Genomic DNA, 12333 nt, shown 5'->3' on the forward strand with positions numbered 1-12333 from the left:
CAGGGAGAGAGAGAGAGAGAATGCGGGACTCTTGGAAAAAGACGCATCTACTACACTCGGTCCGTCACCGAGGCATCCATCCCGAACAGCTGCATGGGATTACGCTGGATTGACGACGATGATGAGGATGTTGGAATCTCCACTCGAACCCCACTGAGAGAGGCTCTGATTTGCTTTTGTTTGATGAGGGGAAAATAAGAAATATCAGGAGAAACTCGCTCTGAAAAGCACTCTTGTCTCCTTCGCAACTTGCGTGAAGGAATCCTTCGGCTTGGCACGTTGCTCCACTGCGGGGAAGAGGGGAAAAAAGAGGAAAACGCAGCCAATTCTGAAGGTAAGGTCCAAGCAGCAGCATCCCAAAGACTTTTTTTGATATTTCTTTTTTATTTTACCCAAACTGACTTTCATTCCTTATTCTGGGGATGCGAGTTCATTCTCCTCGGCGTCCGGAGAGCTGAGCAGTGTGTTTTGCTTCTTTTGTGTGGTGCTGCATTGCAGTTTCTAACTGTGAGAAAGCCGCTGTCCCAAATGTGACTGGAATAAAAACAATTTAAAAATAATTTACAAATGGCATTATGAGCTGATAACCATCTTGACAGCGGGACAGCTCTCCGGTTTCCGGGAAATAAAGAAGGAGTGAAGTGGATTTAATCAAACGCTGGTGAATTAGTTGACTTTTTTTTTCGCAGCAGGATGGCTTTTTGACATGTTTGTGGCGTGAACAGCCCGGCAAGACCTTATCATTATAGAAGTTGGGGGGGGGGGGGGGGGGGGCACCGCAGAGTACAGGAGGAGAATACAAAAAGGAAAAGGAGTCCGCACCGCTGAAGTGAACTATACGGTGAGAGTGCGGAAGATGTTCCCCCGGACCTCAGGCGGCAGTCCGCAGAGAGCGATAGAGAAGAAGGTAAGAAACGGATAAATCAAACACCCACACTGTGAGCCGCACCGGACCACAAAGCACCAATAAAGAGGAGAGGAGCCGCGGCTCGGAGGCAGACAGCGGAGAAGGAGAGAGAGAGAGAGAGAGAGAGAGAGAGAGAGAGAGAGAGAGAGAGAGAGAGAGAGAGAGAGAGAGAGAGAGAGAGAGAGAGAGAGAGAGAGAGAGAGAGAGAGAGAGAGAGAGGAAGGAGAAGGAGCCATGCAGAGGCTTGGCGCAGTGCACTCCTCCGCGGCGCAGGCTCTCAGCCTCATGGTCCTTGCGCTGCAGCTGCTGACTCAGCTGCCAGGCGCCGACTCAGCCCTCCGCTACCGGGTGGCGGAGGAGGGCCCGCCCGACGTCAAGATCGGCAACGTGGCCGCCGACCTTGGCCTCACTGCGGGCACGGGCAGCGGAGACGTCACCTTCGCCCTGGAGAGCGGCTCAGAGTTCTTCAAGATTGACAACGTGACAGGTGAGCTGACGACGGGTGCGCGGCGCATCGACCGGGAGAAGCTCCCGCAGTGCCAGATGATATTTGACGAGAACGAGTGCTTCTTGGACTTCGAGGTGTCAGTGATTGGCCCCCTGCAGAGCTGGGTGGACCTGTTTGAGGGCCGGGTGGTCATAACTGACATCAACGACAACACACCTTCCTTCCCCTCACCTGTGCTCCAGCTCTCAGTGGAGGAGAATCGTCCAATAGGAACCCTTTACCTGCTGCCCACAGCAACTGACAGGGATTTTGGACGGAATGGCATCGACCGCTACGAGCTGATTCAAGATGGCACGACTGGGCCGAGTTCCACGAGACGCACGGCAGCAGGGAACCCCATCGCTAGAGTGGAGGGGCTCGGGGACCGGAGGGGTAGAAGTGGCGATAGCGGAGGAGGACCCAGAAGCACTGTGTTCGAACTGCAAGTTGCAGATATACCAGATGGCGAAAAACAGCCACAGCTCATTGTGAAAGGCACATTGGATCGCGAGCAAAAGGACTCGTATGAACTGGTCCTCAGGGTTCGAGACGGAGGGAACCCACCACGCTCCTCCCAAGCCCTTCTTCGCGTTTCCATCACTGATGTAAACGACAACAGCCCGCAGTTTGAGAGGTCCACGTACGAGGCAGAAATGGCAGAAAATGCCCCTCCAGGTACACCCGTCCTCCAGGTCAGAGCTTCCGACCGCGACATTGGAGTCAACGGGCAGGTGGAGTACGTCTTCGGAGCGGCCACCGAATCCGTCCGGCGACTCCTGCGCCTGGACGAGGCCACTGGATGGCTGAGCGTCCTCCACAGGATCGACAGGGAAGACGTGGCGCAACTGAGGTTCACAGTGACGGCCAGAGACCGGGGTCAGCCACCCCGCAACGACCGCACCACTGTGATTCTGGCCGTCCGGGATGAAAACGACAACGTGCCCATCGTGGAGATCCGAAAGATCGGACGGATCCCGGTTCGAGATGGTGCAGCGTTGGTGCCGGAAAATGTCCTGGTGGACACCCCCGTGGCTCTGGTTCAGGTGTCAGACCGAGACCAGGGAGAGAATGGGGCCGTGACGTGCACGGTTGTAGGAGACGTCCCATTCACGCTGAAGCCAGCTGGTGAAACGGCGCTCCCGCCCCTACCTGCAGACGAAGCCTTTGACAGGTAAGCCAAACCAAAGGTAACACCTCACGGCATGTTACAGAAATCCATTACAAAGGAAAGAAGGAACTGCTTATTGATGAGTAGTTCCTGAATTACTCTGAAATAAAGGATTATATGCAAGATCATAAGTTACGAAGAAAACAGACTGCTGGATACTGAAGTAATGAACCAGTATCTAATAAGCAGCCGCTGTCAGTCGGGTATGGATGATGCACCACTTTTTCTTGAGGGAGCCAAGTAATGATGAGGTAATCATGAAGAAATGATGCATTTTAAATAACAGCTCAGTATAATGCCCCATGTTACCTAAGGGCGTACAGAAACAACTATATGTACATAATAAGCTACTAATATTTGGATATGTGCCATTAAGCACGTGAATTGCAGATACCAAGAACAATTCATTTAAAACTGGTTCTAATTCATTGAGGGAATGGCCACAATGATTAGATACACATTAGACATCATTCATGGAGAAACAGTATGTATGTCTTTTTTTTCTTTTTTCTTTTACCAGAGGCTGGTACTGTTTTTGTCCAATATGTTTTCTAACCATGCCAACTACACATTCAGCATGCAGTTGCTACAAGTCTCACCCACACTGCTGCTCCAGGAGGAATTACTGCAATTTCTATTTTCTCCGAGGAGAGTGGAGCGTTGTTGCGTTGAGATTTAATCTCAGCTTGGTTCAAGTGGTGCAACTCATTTGCTAAGGCTACAGAGTAGTTTGATGTCATACAATCTGTATGCATAAATATTCATTCAAGTCAAGTTTTTTATTTATATCGCTACTGCAGTGCAGGCTGTAAATGTCAGGACCCTAAAGTCAATTGTAAAGATATTTCCTAAAGGTATTGAATGGAGGGAGTGAGGGAAATGGCATAGGTCATCTTAGGATACCACTGCCACAGCTATGACACCTGTGCAATAAGGCTGGTTGTTGTATTTACTTGAGGGCTGTCCTTGACAAAAGAAAGTCTGAGTCAGAGTAGCTAATAATCATGATAGGTCTTCAGCTAATTATTAGTAGATTTCATTTTTTTTGAATCAGTCACAGTTTCCCCAGTATTATTGTCTCTCTGCAGATGACTGCAGTCATACAGGAAGATCTCTTGAAAGCAATCGTGTCTTATTAAAGAACAAATCATTATTGAGCTAAAAGGATTAGGTGGTTGATCGATTTTGTCGATTCAAAGAAAATTGATTGCCAACCACTTTCACTATCAATTAAGGGTTTCAGCCATTTTTCAAGCAAATATTCCAGTAATTCTCTGGTCCCTCTCCAGATGCGACGACAAACTTTATTAGTCCTTTCGACCTTGACAAAGGCAGCGCCAGATACCCTCCTTCCGCTCTTAGCTTTCACAATAAAAGCCCTAAACATAAACAATACATTGCCTAACTGTTTAACAGAATCAGGACTCAAATTCACTCAGATAAAAGGAAACTTGATCAAATAGATTACAATATCTTAGGCTATGAAACAAACAGACGCTGCTCTGGGTCAATAGGATTCCATTTGTTGGTGCATAAATCTATTTGAACCTTTTATTGAAAAAGTGCTGCAAAAGTTGCAAATTCATAGCTGCCGGTATGAATAGTTTTGATGCTAAATATCCATATTTCTGCCCAGCTCCAGTGTAAAGGCCTTTTAGGATGTCACCTTCACTATTTTCTGATATTTTGTTAGCATAAATGAATAAACATTCATAAACATTCATGAAATCTATTTTCTAATTATTTTCACAGGAATAAGAAAAAATACTTCTTGCATACTTCCGCCTTGCTGGACTACGAGGCCACCAAAGAGTACAGTGTCACCATTGTGGCAGTAGATTCTGGCAGCCCCAGCCTGTCCAGCAACAGCTCACTGATGGTGCGAGTGGTGGATATCAATGACCATGCCCCGGCCTTTGCCCAGAGCGTCGTGGAGGTCCACTTTGCTGAGAACAACTCGCCTGGTGAGAGGGTAGTTACTGTTTTAGCCTCAGACGCAGACAGTGGCAAGAACGCGGATATCGCGTATTCCCTGGACCCTGCTGGAAACGGGCCATTCTACATAGATGCAGCTAATGGAGATATCCGTGCCACCGGGGTTCTGGACCGCGAGCTGCGAGAGAGGTATGAACTCAGGGTGATTGCCAAGGACAAGGGCACACCTTCCCTGCAAGGCTCCGCGACTGTTGTCATTCAGGTGACCGACCGCAACGACAATGCCCCAAAGTTTGTTCAGGAAATCTTCACATTCTACGTGAAAGAGAACCTGGCCGCCAACAGCGCAGTCGGCATGGTCACCGTGACTGATGCCGACGAAGGCGAGAACGCAGAACTCAGTCTGTTCGTGGAGATGGATGGAGTCGATGAGAAGAAGGCGGGGGAGAAGGTGGAAGGCGAAGATGGCGAGAAAGAGAAAGAAGAGGTGTTTTCCATTGAGAACAACACGGGAACTATCTACTGTTCGGTGTCGTTTGACCGAGAAAAGCTTTCCACCTACACCTTCCGTGTCCGCGCTGTGGACGGAGGGGAGCCGCGCAAAACATCAACCGCCAAGGTCTCGCTCATTGTGACGGATGAGAACGACAACGCCCCCTCAATCACTTCCCCAGCAAATGAGTCCTACACCCTCCTTCCACCTGCCAGCAGTGCCCGCACTATCGTCAGGACCGTGACCGCCATAGACTCCGACACTGGCCCCAATGCAGACCTTCGCTATGCCCTAGTGGGGGGAAATCCCTTCCAACTGTTTGAGATCGGCCACACCAACGGGGTGATCACCCTGGCGGAACCTCTGGAGCGGCGCCACCGAGGCCTGCATCGCCTGGTGGTCCGGGTCAATGACAGCGGGGCGCCTTCCCTCTGTGCCACCGCCCTGGTTCATGTCTTCATCAACGAGAGCTTGGCCAACGCCACCCTAGTGGATGTTCAGGTAAGCTTCATATTTAAAGATGTAAAGTGAAATATGTCAAAATACATGTAACTTGAATGAAAGAAATCCACTGAGCTATTTTGGTGTGTGTGCGGTAACGATAACCCATAATGACAGTGATGATATTGTCCTTTGATCCATTCACATAATGGCCACTCTGATAACACATTACAATGGAGGAGGGCGGTAATGACAACTGATTGTGGCTGTTTAAACTAAATTGGTAAGAAGATTATTTTCTTGACAGAATGCGACGACTGCACAATTTCATCAGTCCGCATGGTGTTGCAATTTTCTGCCCATTTTTGAGGAAATAATTGCGTCTATATTTGTCCCAGATAAAGAAGACCATTCCTCTTTTGAGGGCTATTGGCAATGCCTGCTTCTTTGTCGTTAGAGTGTTCTTTGTCCAGAATCCATTCTCATAATGACCACGTGGTTAAAAGAAGTGTTATTACTGAGTGGTTCTTCTTTTATGGTACATTGAACTCAGAGCTGAGAGCATTAGGTGTGTGTGTGTGTGTGTGTGTGTGAGAGAGAGAGAGAGAGAGAGAGAGAGAGAGAGAGAGAGAGAGAGAGAGAGAGAGAGAGAGGGAGAGAGAAAGAGCATTATGTGTGTCTGTGTGTGTGTGTGAGTGAGGGAGAGAGAAAGAGCATTAGGGGTGAGTGTGTTAGAGAGGTAGAGAGAGAGATGGCCCTGTCCCAGTTTTTGCCTGTTAATACAGAATAGGTTGAAGCATGTTCATTTGAATAGAAGTTTTGCGTGAGTAGTGTCTCTTCACGATAGGCCTGAATATTGATGAGCTTTCATTGTGTTATGCAGAAGTGGGCAAACATAGAGAAAACCCCTCCAAGCTCGAAATGAATTATGTTTACAGCAGGATTAAAGTGAAATACTTGAGTACTAGGTTGGCATTGGCATGAAAGATCCACGCTGCGGTGAAGAGGTAATTCACTAGACTCACTGCAGATACCAGAAATACCTTTCAGTTCAAATTTAGCGTACGGTACGCTGCCGGAAATCTTTCTCTCTTCTCTGCCCTCGTATTAATCAAATGTACTTCCCATTATGCCTTAAAAAATGTTCAACAAAGCTATAATTGCTGGCAGGTAATAATTACTAAAACTTGGGTCTCTGGTGTGGGCAAAGTCATTTGTATTGACTTATAATTAAATCGCCTCAGTGGCCTTGTGGTTACTGTGTTTGCTCTGAAACTTGCAGTTTTCTGATAATTCAATTCAATTAATTAAATAGTCTATATGAAATAACCACATGATAAAATGTGTATACTGAGACCTTCAATGGACATAAATGAAATGTAATTGCGTATTAAGATATCTCGATATGTGATTTCCACACGACACTATTGCATTGAAAGATGATGACTCATCAAACTGAATGACTGCCCAGCTCCAGATGTTGCTGTGCAGCTCTTTTTGGCGGTAGCATAGCAACTACAATAACACTATGCTCTGTGTGCCCCTTGGGTTCTTGGGATTCTCGACACTTACAGCTAAATCTCTTGTTTTGGCAGGAGAAAAACATCCTGTGTAATCATAGCCTTCGAGTTTTGACGCACCTCATATATAGAGACAACTTGGCGTCCAAAAATACGTTGTTTTTCCCCGCACTGCTTTTTTTAAACAAAGACGAACAACTGAGCACAGACAGAAGGCGTAGCATATCGAGCAGCAGCCAGTGTGTAGAACGCCTCATAAATGTAATGCTAAGAGTAGAATGAAAAGTACAAATTGAACAATCAAGTTGGTGAGGATTAGAGCAGAACACTTGGTAAGCGGCGGAACAATAGTGTTGACAGGCGAATTAACCGCAACGTTCCTAAACGGCAGAGGCCATTGAAGGGAACAATAGGGTGTAATGTGACCGGGCCGGTATAAAAGCCGCCTTTTGATTACAATATGCATAGTTTAGTTGGATTGTATGGAGGAACTTGGCAGAGTAATTGAGTAGAAGTCATTGAAGAGAGAACACCTCCATCTCATCATGAAGTCAAACCCAGTGGTGGATGGATGCCAGATGTAATTAGGGGAGGGAAACGTCTGCTACTGCTGCAGCGCCGCGGCAGAAAATGACTCCAGTCTTTTCCATCCGAACGGTACTGGGAGAACCACATGTTGGGTAATTAGCCACAATATGATACTGCAGAGATTGAGCTAGAGGAAGTAGTTGTGATATGCGAGACTTGGTTGTCATTTGGGAAAATGTAAGATCCTTTGTACATCGGAAGTATGCTGTCTGGTGGATCTAATTAAGGCTCTTAGTGATGATGTTTTCACATTCTTACAACCACTGTTTCATCTCAGATCAAAAGTCTTTTAATTTTTTTATCTGGAAATGGGGAATTGTTTTTATGATATGCACAATCAGCTTTCTTTGAATATGAATAACAGCTAAGAACTACCAAACTGCAGGTCCCTGTCGCCAGGCATTGATTGACAGCTGAGATCAGGCACCTTTGGGTCAATAGTGTGGTCAGGGTAGAACTCCTCGTGTTAGTAGCAGCATCGGCGTCTGCAGCGACAACGCAGATAACCGAGTCCTTGGAGAGCGGAGGGGATAAGAAAGAGAGATGGATGGCGGTGTTAAGCTCGGGCCAGAACAAAGCCCATGCAGCAGAACGGAAGATTCTACTGGGAGTTTGGGATGCGTCAGAGGGATGCACTCGGAACACAGCATTAGAGGCGGCTGCTGAACACTTTAACAGTCTCCACACACATGCTGCACACGCACCTGCACTTGAACGGGCTATACGTGGCTTGCACTCGGCGTGCGACTTGACTCACACTTTCTGCATGCACACTTGGCGGTTCGGTCGCATGGGGGTACGTGCATACGTCGCTATTTTCTCTTATGTTTGGCACACACGTGGTACGGCAGACAGTGCAGGGGAGCGCTAAGCCAGAGAGATGCCCAGCAGAATGAGAATGGAAAAGAAAATACTGCAGGCAAAGGAAGAACAATGGGGCTGAGGGGAAGAGAGCGGAGCCTGGCGGAGAGAGGCCCTCTGCAGTGGAGGCAGAATAATGGAACAGAAGCAACGCAAGTCGCTCAAAAAAAGACAATGAAACTTAACCCAGAGATAGATGGCGATGAAACAATGAAATACGACCCGGCCCCATTCTTAGCTGGGGGGGGGGGGGGGGTAACGAGAAGTGAGAGTGACTAATGTGTCTCCGTACGAGTAAGCCCAATAATACGTCTTGGATAATGTAATAGTAGAGTTCCGCGGTGCAGCAGTGTGAGCGGCGCTCTCTGGAGTAACACTCAAGGTTATACTGCAGTTATTTTATTTAGTTATTGGCCACCGTAGGGGGCTGAAATGCAACTTCTCTCTTACCTTCGCTCCCTGTCTCTCCCGCACTCGTTCCTGCGAGAGCTTTATTACCCAGCGCACTGAAGGCACCAGGGATTACGCGAGTGTATAATTTCCCAGGCCAAAGGAATTGTCGCGCGGGGCTCCGAGACGATGTGTCAGGGCTGCAGAATGGGTCGTCTCGCTAATGGACACAGCTTACACACACACACACACACACCGTGTGGGCCGGCGTAGGAGCATGCATACGTTTCAGCGTGCGTGTGCGTTCCCGTAGTTTGTCTGGTCTCCGGATAATGATTCTCCCCAACATAGTTGCCATGTATTGATTAGACATATTCAGATTCATGACCCTGCCCCATATTACCAGCAGAGCTCGGCAGACCAGAACTCCACAGCCTCATTGTCTCTTGTAGTGCGTGTCTCCATAACCAGTAATGGCTGTGTTTGTGCTTCAGCATAACCCACTTTCTTGTAATGATGCTGTTATTAGAGTACAATCTGCGAGCATGACTTTATGTGTGTGTGTGTGTGTGTGTGTGTCTGTGCAGCCAGCCATGGGTTCATAATGGAAGACCATTATTTGTCTCCTCCATCTCAAACCCAAACACGAACTGTTTTATGAGCCTAAGATAAATTGATCAGAGTGGACGATCGTGGTTTTGCCTCGCTTTAAAAAAATGAAAACTGTTACTGTCCAACAAACCACAAGACCCTGAGAGACAGACAGGACACGGCTCTCGAAACGATTCCACAGAGCACACGCATTTACAGTAGCCTTCTATCTGTCCATCCATCCATCCAAGTCTCAGTGCGGAAGAAATTGCGATAGCAAATCCTCAGCAAATCCACGCCCACGCTATCATTTACAATGGGGGCATTGTTCTTTGACGAGACAGTATATGTGTTTGTGTTCTGGGGGATATAGTCGCAGCACGTCTGCTGCCTGTATTCGCACATTTCACCCACTTTTTTTTCTCTCTCCCAACTGTCCCCGACCCGAAAGTTTCCCTTTATTATTTTAATCAGCTTTAAACAGCGTAATCCCAGGCATTTCCTGTACCAGCGCAGATGATGTGAGATCACAGGCGGAGAAATTGCAGGCGCTATTTGAAATGCTGCAACTGGGAAGCAAGAGCAATTATATATTTAGTGACATTCTATGTGTCGTGGAATAATGGAGAGGCTCCCCTACTAAAAAACACGGTGATGAGTTTAATTAAGTGGAAGATGCTGTTTGATGTTTCTCTGTGGCTTGCACCCACTGTGTCGTCTTCGAGAGTCACAGTTGGACTTTTTTTTTTCTCATTTATGGTGTGTCTCTTCTTGTTGCTTTCTCCATCTTGACTCTGCGTCTTCTTCTTCTCTCTTGTGCCTCTCCTCTCTACCTCTCCCCCCAGGTGGCCCGTAGTCTCATGGCTCCACTGTCCCTGGACATCGCAGGGGACCCGGACAGCGACCGGGCGTTAGGGAAACAGCGCCTCAGCGTAGCCATCGGCGTCCTGGCGGGAGCCGCGGCGGTCATCCTGGTCATCCTGCTCGTAGTCACGGCTCGGCAGTGCGGCGCTCAGGGCAAGAATGGCTACGAGGCCGGTAAGAAGGAGCCGGAGGAGGACTTCTTCAGTCCTCCGGGGGCTCAGCCACAGGTCGGCCGCGGCAGGGGGTCGGACCGTGGGCGCAAACCCCGACGGGACAAGCGCAACGGAAGCGGCAGCAGCGCGGCGGTGGTAGGAGGCAAGGCGGACAGATCCCTCTACAGCGGTATTGTCACAGTCAACGGACTGCGTCGGCACGCCAACGACGACGACGACGAGGATCTGAGCAGCGCCAGCGAGCGCCTGGCGGCCCGCTACTGCGCCATGGAAGGCGACCCCGGCAGCCCGCGGATGGGCGGCGGCAGGAGGCACCAGTCGAGCCCGGACCTGGCCAGGCACTACAAATCCAGCTCCCCTCTCCCCGCGGTGAACCTGCAGCCCCACTCCCCCCCAGCCGAGGGCAAGAAGCACCAAGCGGTCCAGGACCTGCCGCCCTCCAACACCTTTGTGGGCAGCGGGGGTTGCGTGGGGAGCGCCGGCTCCAGCAGCAGCAGCAGCGGGGGCAGTGGCAACGCGGACGCCATGTCCCTGGGATCTGACCAGTGCTCGGACTATGGCTGCCAGACTGGGAACAAGTACAGCAAACAGGTAGGAGCTCTGGGGCGGGGACTGGGGTGACTTAGTGTCCATGGACCCCTCAGTGTTTTTGAGATTTTTAAGATGGATTATCGACTCTTTATGTCAATCCGTCTTCAAAACCAGCCATTTGTGACACTGCGTCCACTCTCTCGTCTCCTCCTCCTCCCCGGCTTCATCTCTTCCCTTCCACACATCCGTCGACACACTCGACCGAGACACCCCGCCGCTAACGTCTTAAACACCATTTCATCTCCACAAAATCGCTGACAGCACGCTCGCGTGTCAGCGTCCCAAGCCTGTGAGCGGCCTGACAGCACCCTGTTGTCAGAGCATGTGTGTGCTCCGTATCAAACGTCAGCAGTCCGTTGAGCAATATCTAATGCAGGGGACATGAGTCAACCCCCCCCCCCCCCCCCCCCCCGGCTGTAGCTGAACAATATGAGAATCTGTATACATGCGTGACTGTGTGTGTGTGTGTATAACACATGCTTACCCTCTGTATAAACCCCTGAGGATCTCAGTTGGAGTAAGGACACAGAGGGAGTGGGGCGAATAGTTGCTTCTAGCAGGGTAATTGGTCATCTTGCGTCTCTGCCTCCCTTGTTACGCTGTTATCTTTCTTATATGCTTATTCCGTAAACAATATTGTACTGATAATGAATGCACCGGCTTTGGTGTTTGCTCGTGAAGCTCCAGCTAAAAGTCGAAGTCCTGCTGACAAATAAAATACTGCGCGCAGACAGTTCGCTCGCCCCTCCGCCCACGCACGCACACACACACACACACACACACACACACACACACACACACACACACACACACACACACACACACACACACACAGGCACCATCTATCATCTTGGACACACTGACACAGTATGGGTCCCCCTGGTCCGCGGCGTGTGCTCCCGAGAGCGATGCGTGAGTGACAGCTAACCCTTCTTAAAGGGCCGGCGTCTTGTTTCCTTGACAGACAGCCCCTACATGTATCCTCCCCGCGGTGAAAAAGTGCTGATGTAGTCATTAAAAAAGGAAAGAGAGGAGCTTCTTCTTAGGCTAATCAATTGACACGCGGGGCTCTCTGATCCTGCTCAACACGCGCACACACACACACACGCGGAGGTTAATCCATTGCAGAGTCAATCCGCTTAATTTGCCGTTCCCAGGGGAAGAAAATGCTTACTTGGGAGAGTTTGGTGTTCATGCTTACGTGCACTCAAAACATGCCAGCACACATACGGAGACGCGTAGACACAAACTGACAGCTTAATGAATTATTGATCGTATGGGGTAATTAACTCCTCTGCAGCAGTGAAGTGTGCCCCCACCCCCA

At 49.2% G+C, this 12333-nt stretch overlaps 1 protein-coding gene across 1 annotated transcript in view; it reads left to right on the forward strand.

The window, feature by feature from the left end:
• Nucleotides 1-1135: 1135 nt before the first annotated feature.
• pcdh7a (protocadherin 7a) overlaps nucleotides 1136-12333 on the forward strand; it is a 45387-nt gene continuing 34189 nt past the window's right edge. The window contains exons 1-3 of the mRNA XM_079278974.1: nucleotides 1136-2565; nucleotides 4315-5491; nucleotides 10227-11009. Of these exons, the coding sequence (XP_079135100.1) occupies nucleotides 1142-2565; nucleotides 4315-5491; nucleotides 10227-11009 (3384 nt within the window). The 5' untranslated portion in view covers nucleotides 1136-1141. The remainder of the gene's footprint in view (nucleotides 2566-4314; nucleotides 5492-10226; nucleotides 11010-12333) is intronic.

The sequence above is a fragment of the Melanostigma gelatinosum genome (genome assembly GCF_949748355.1).
Source record: "Melanostigma gelatinosum genome assembly, chromosome: 11".
In the NCBI taxonomy this organism is placed as follows: domain Eukaryota; kingdom Metazoa; phylum Chordata; class Actinopteri; order Perciformes; family Zoarcidae; genus Melanostigma; species Melanostigma gelatinosum.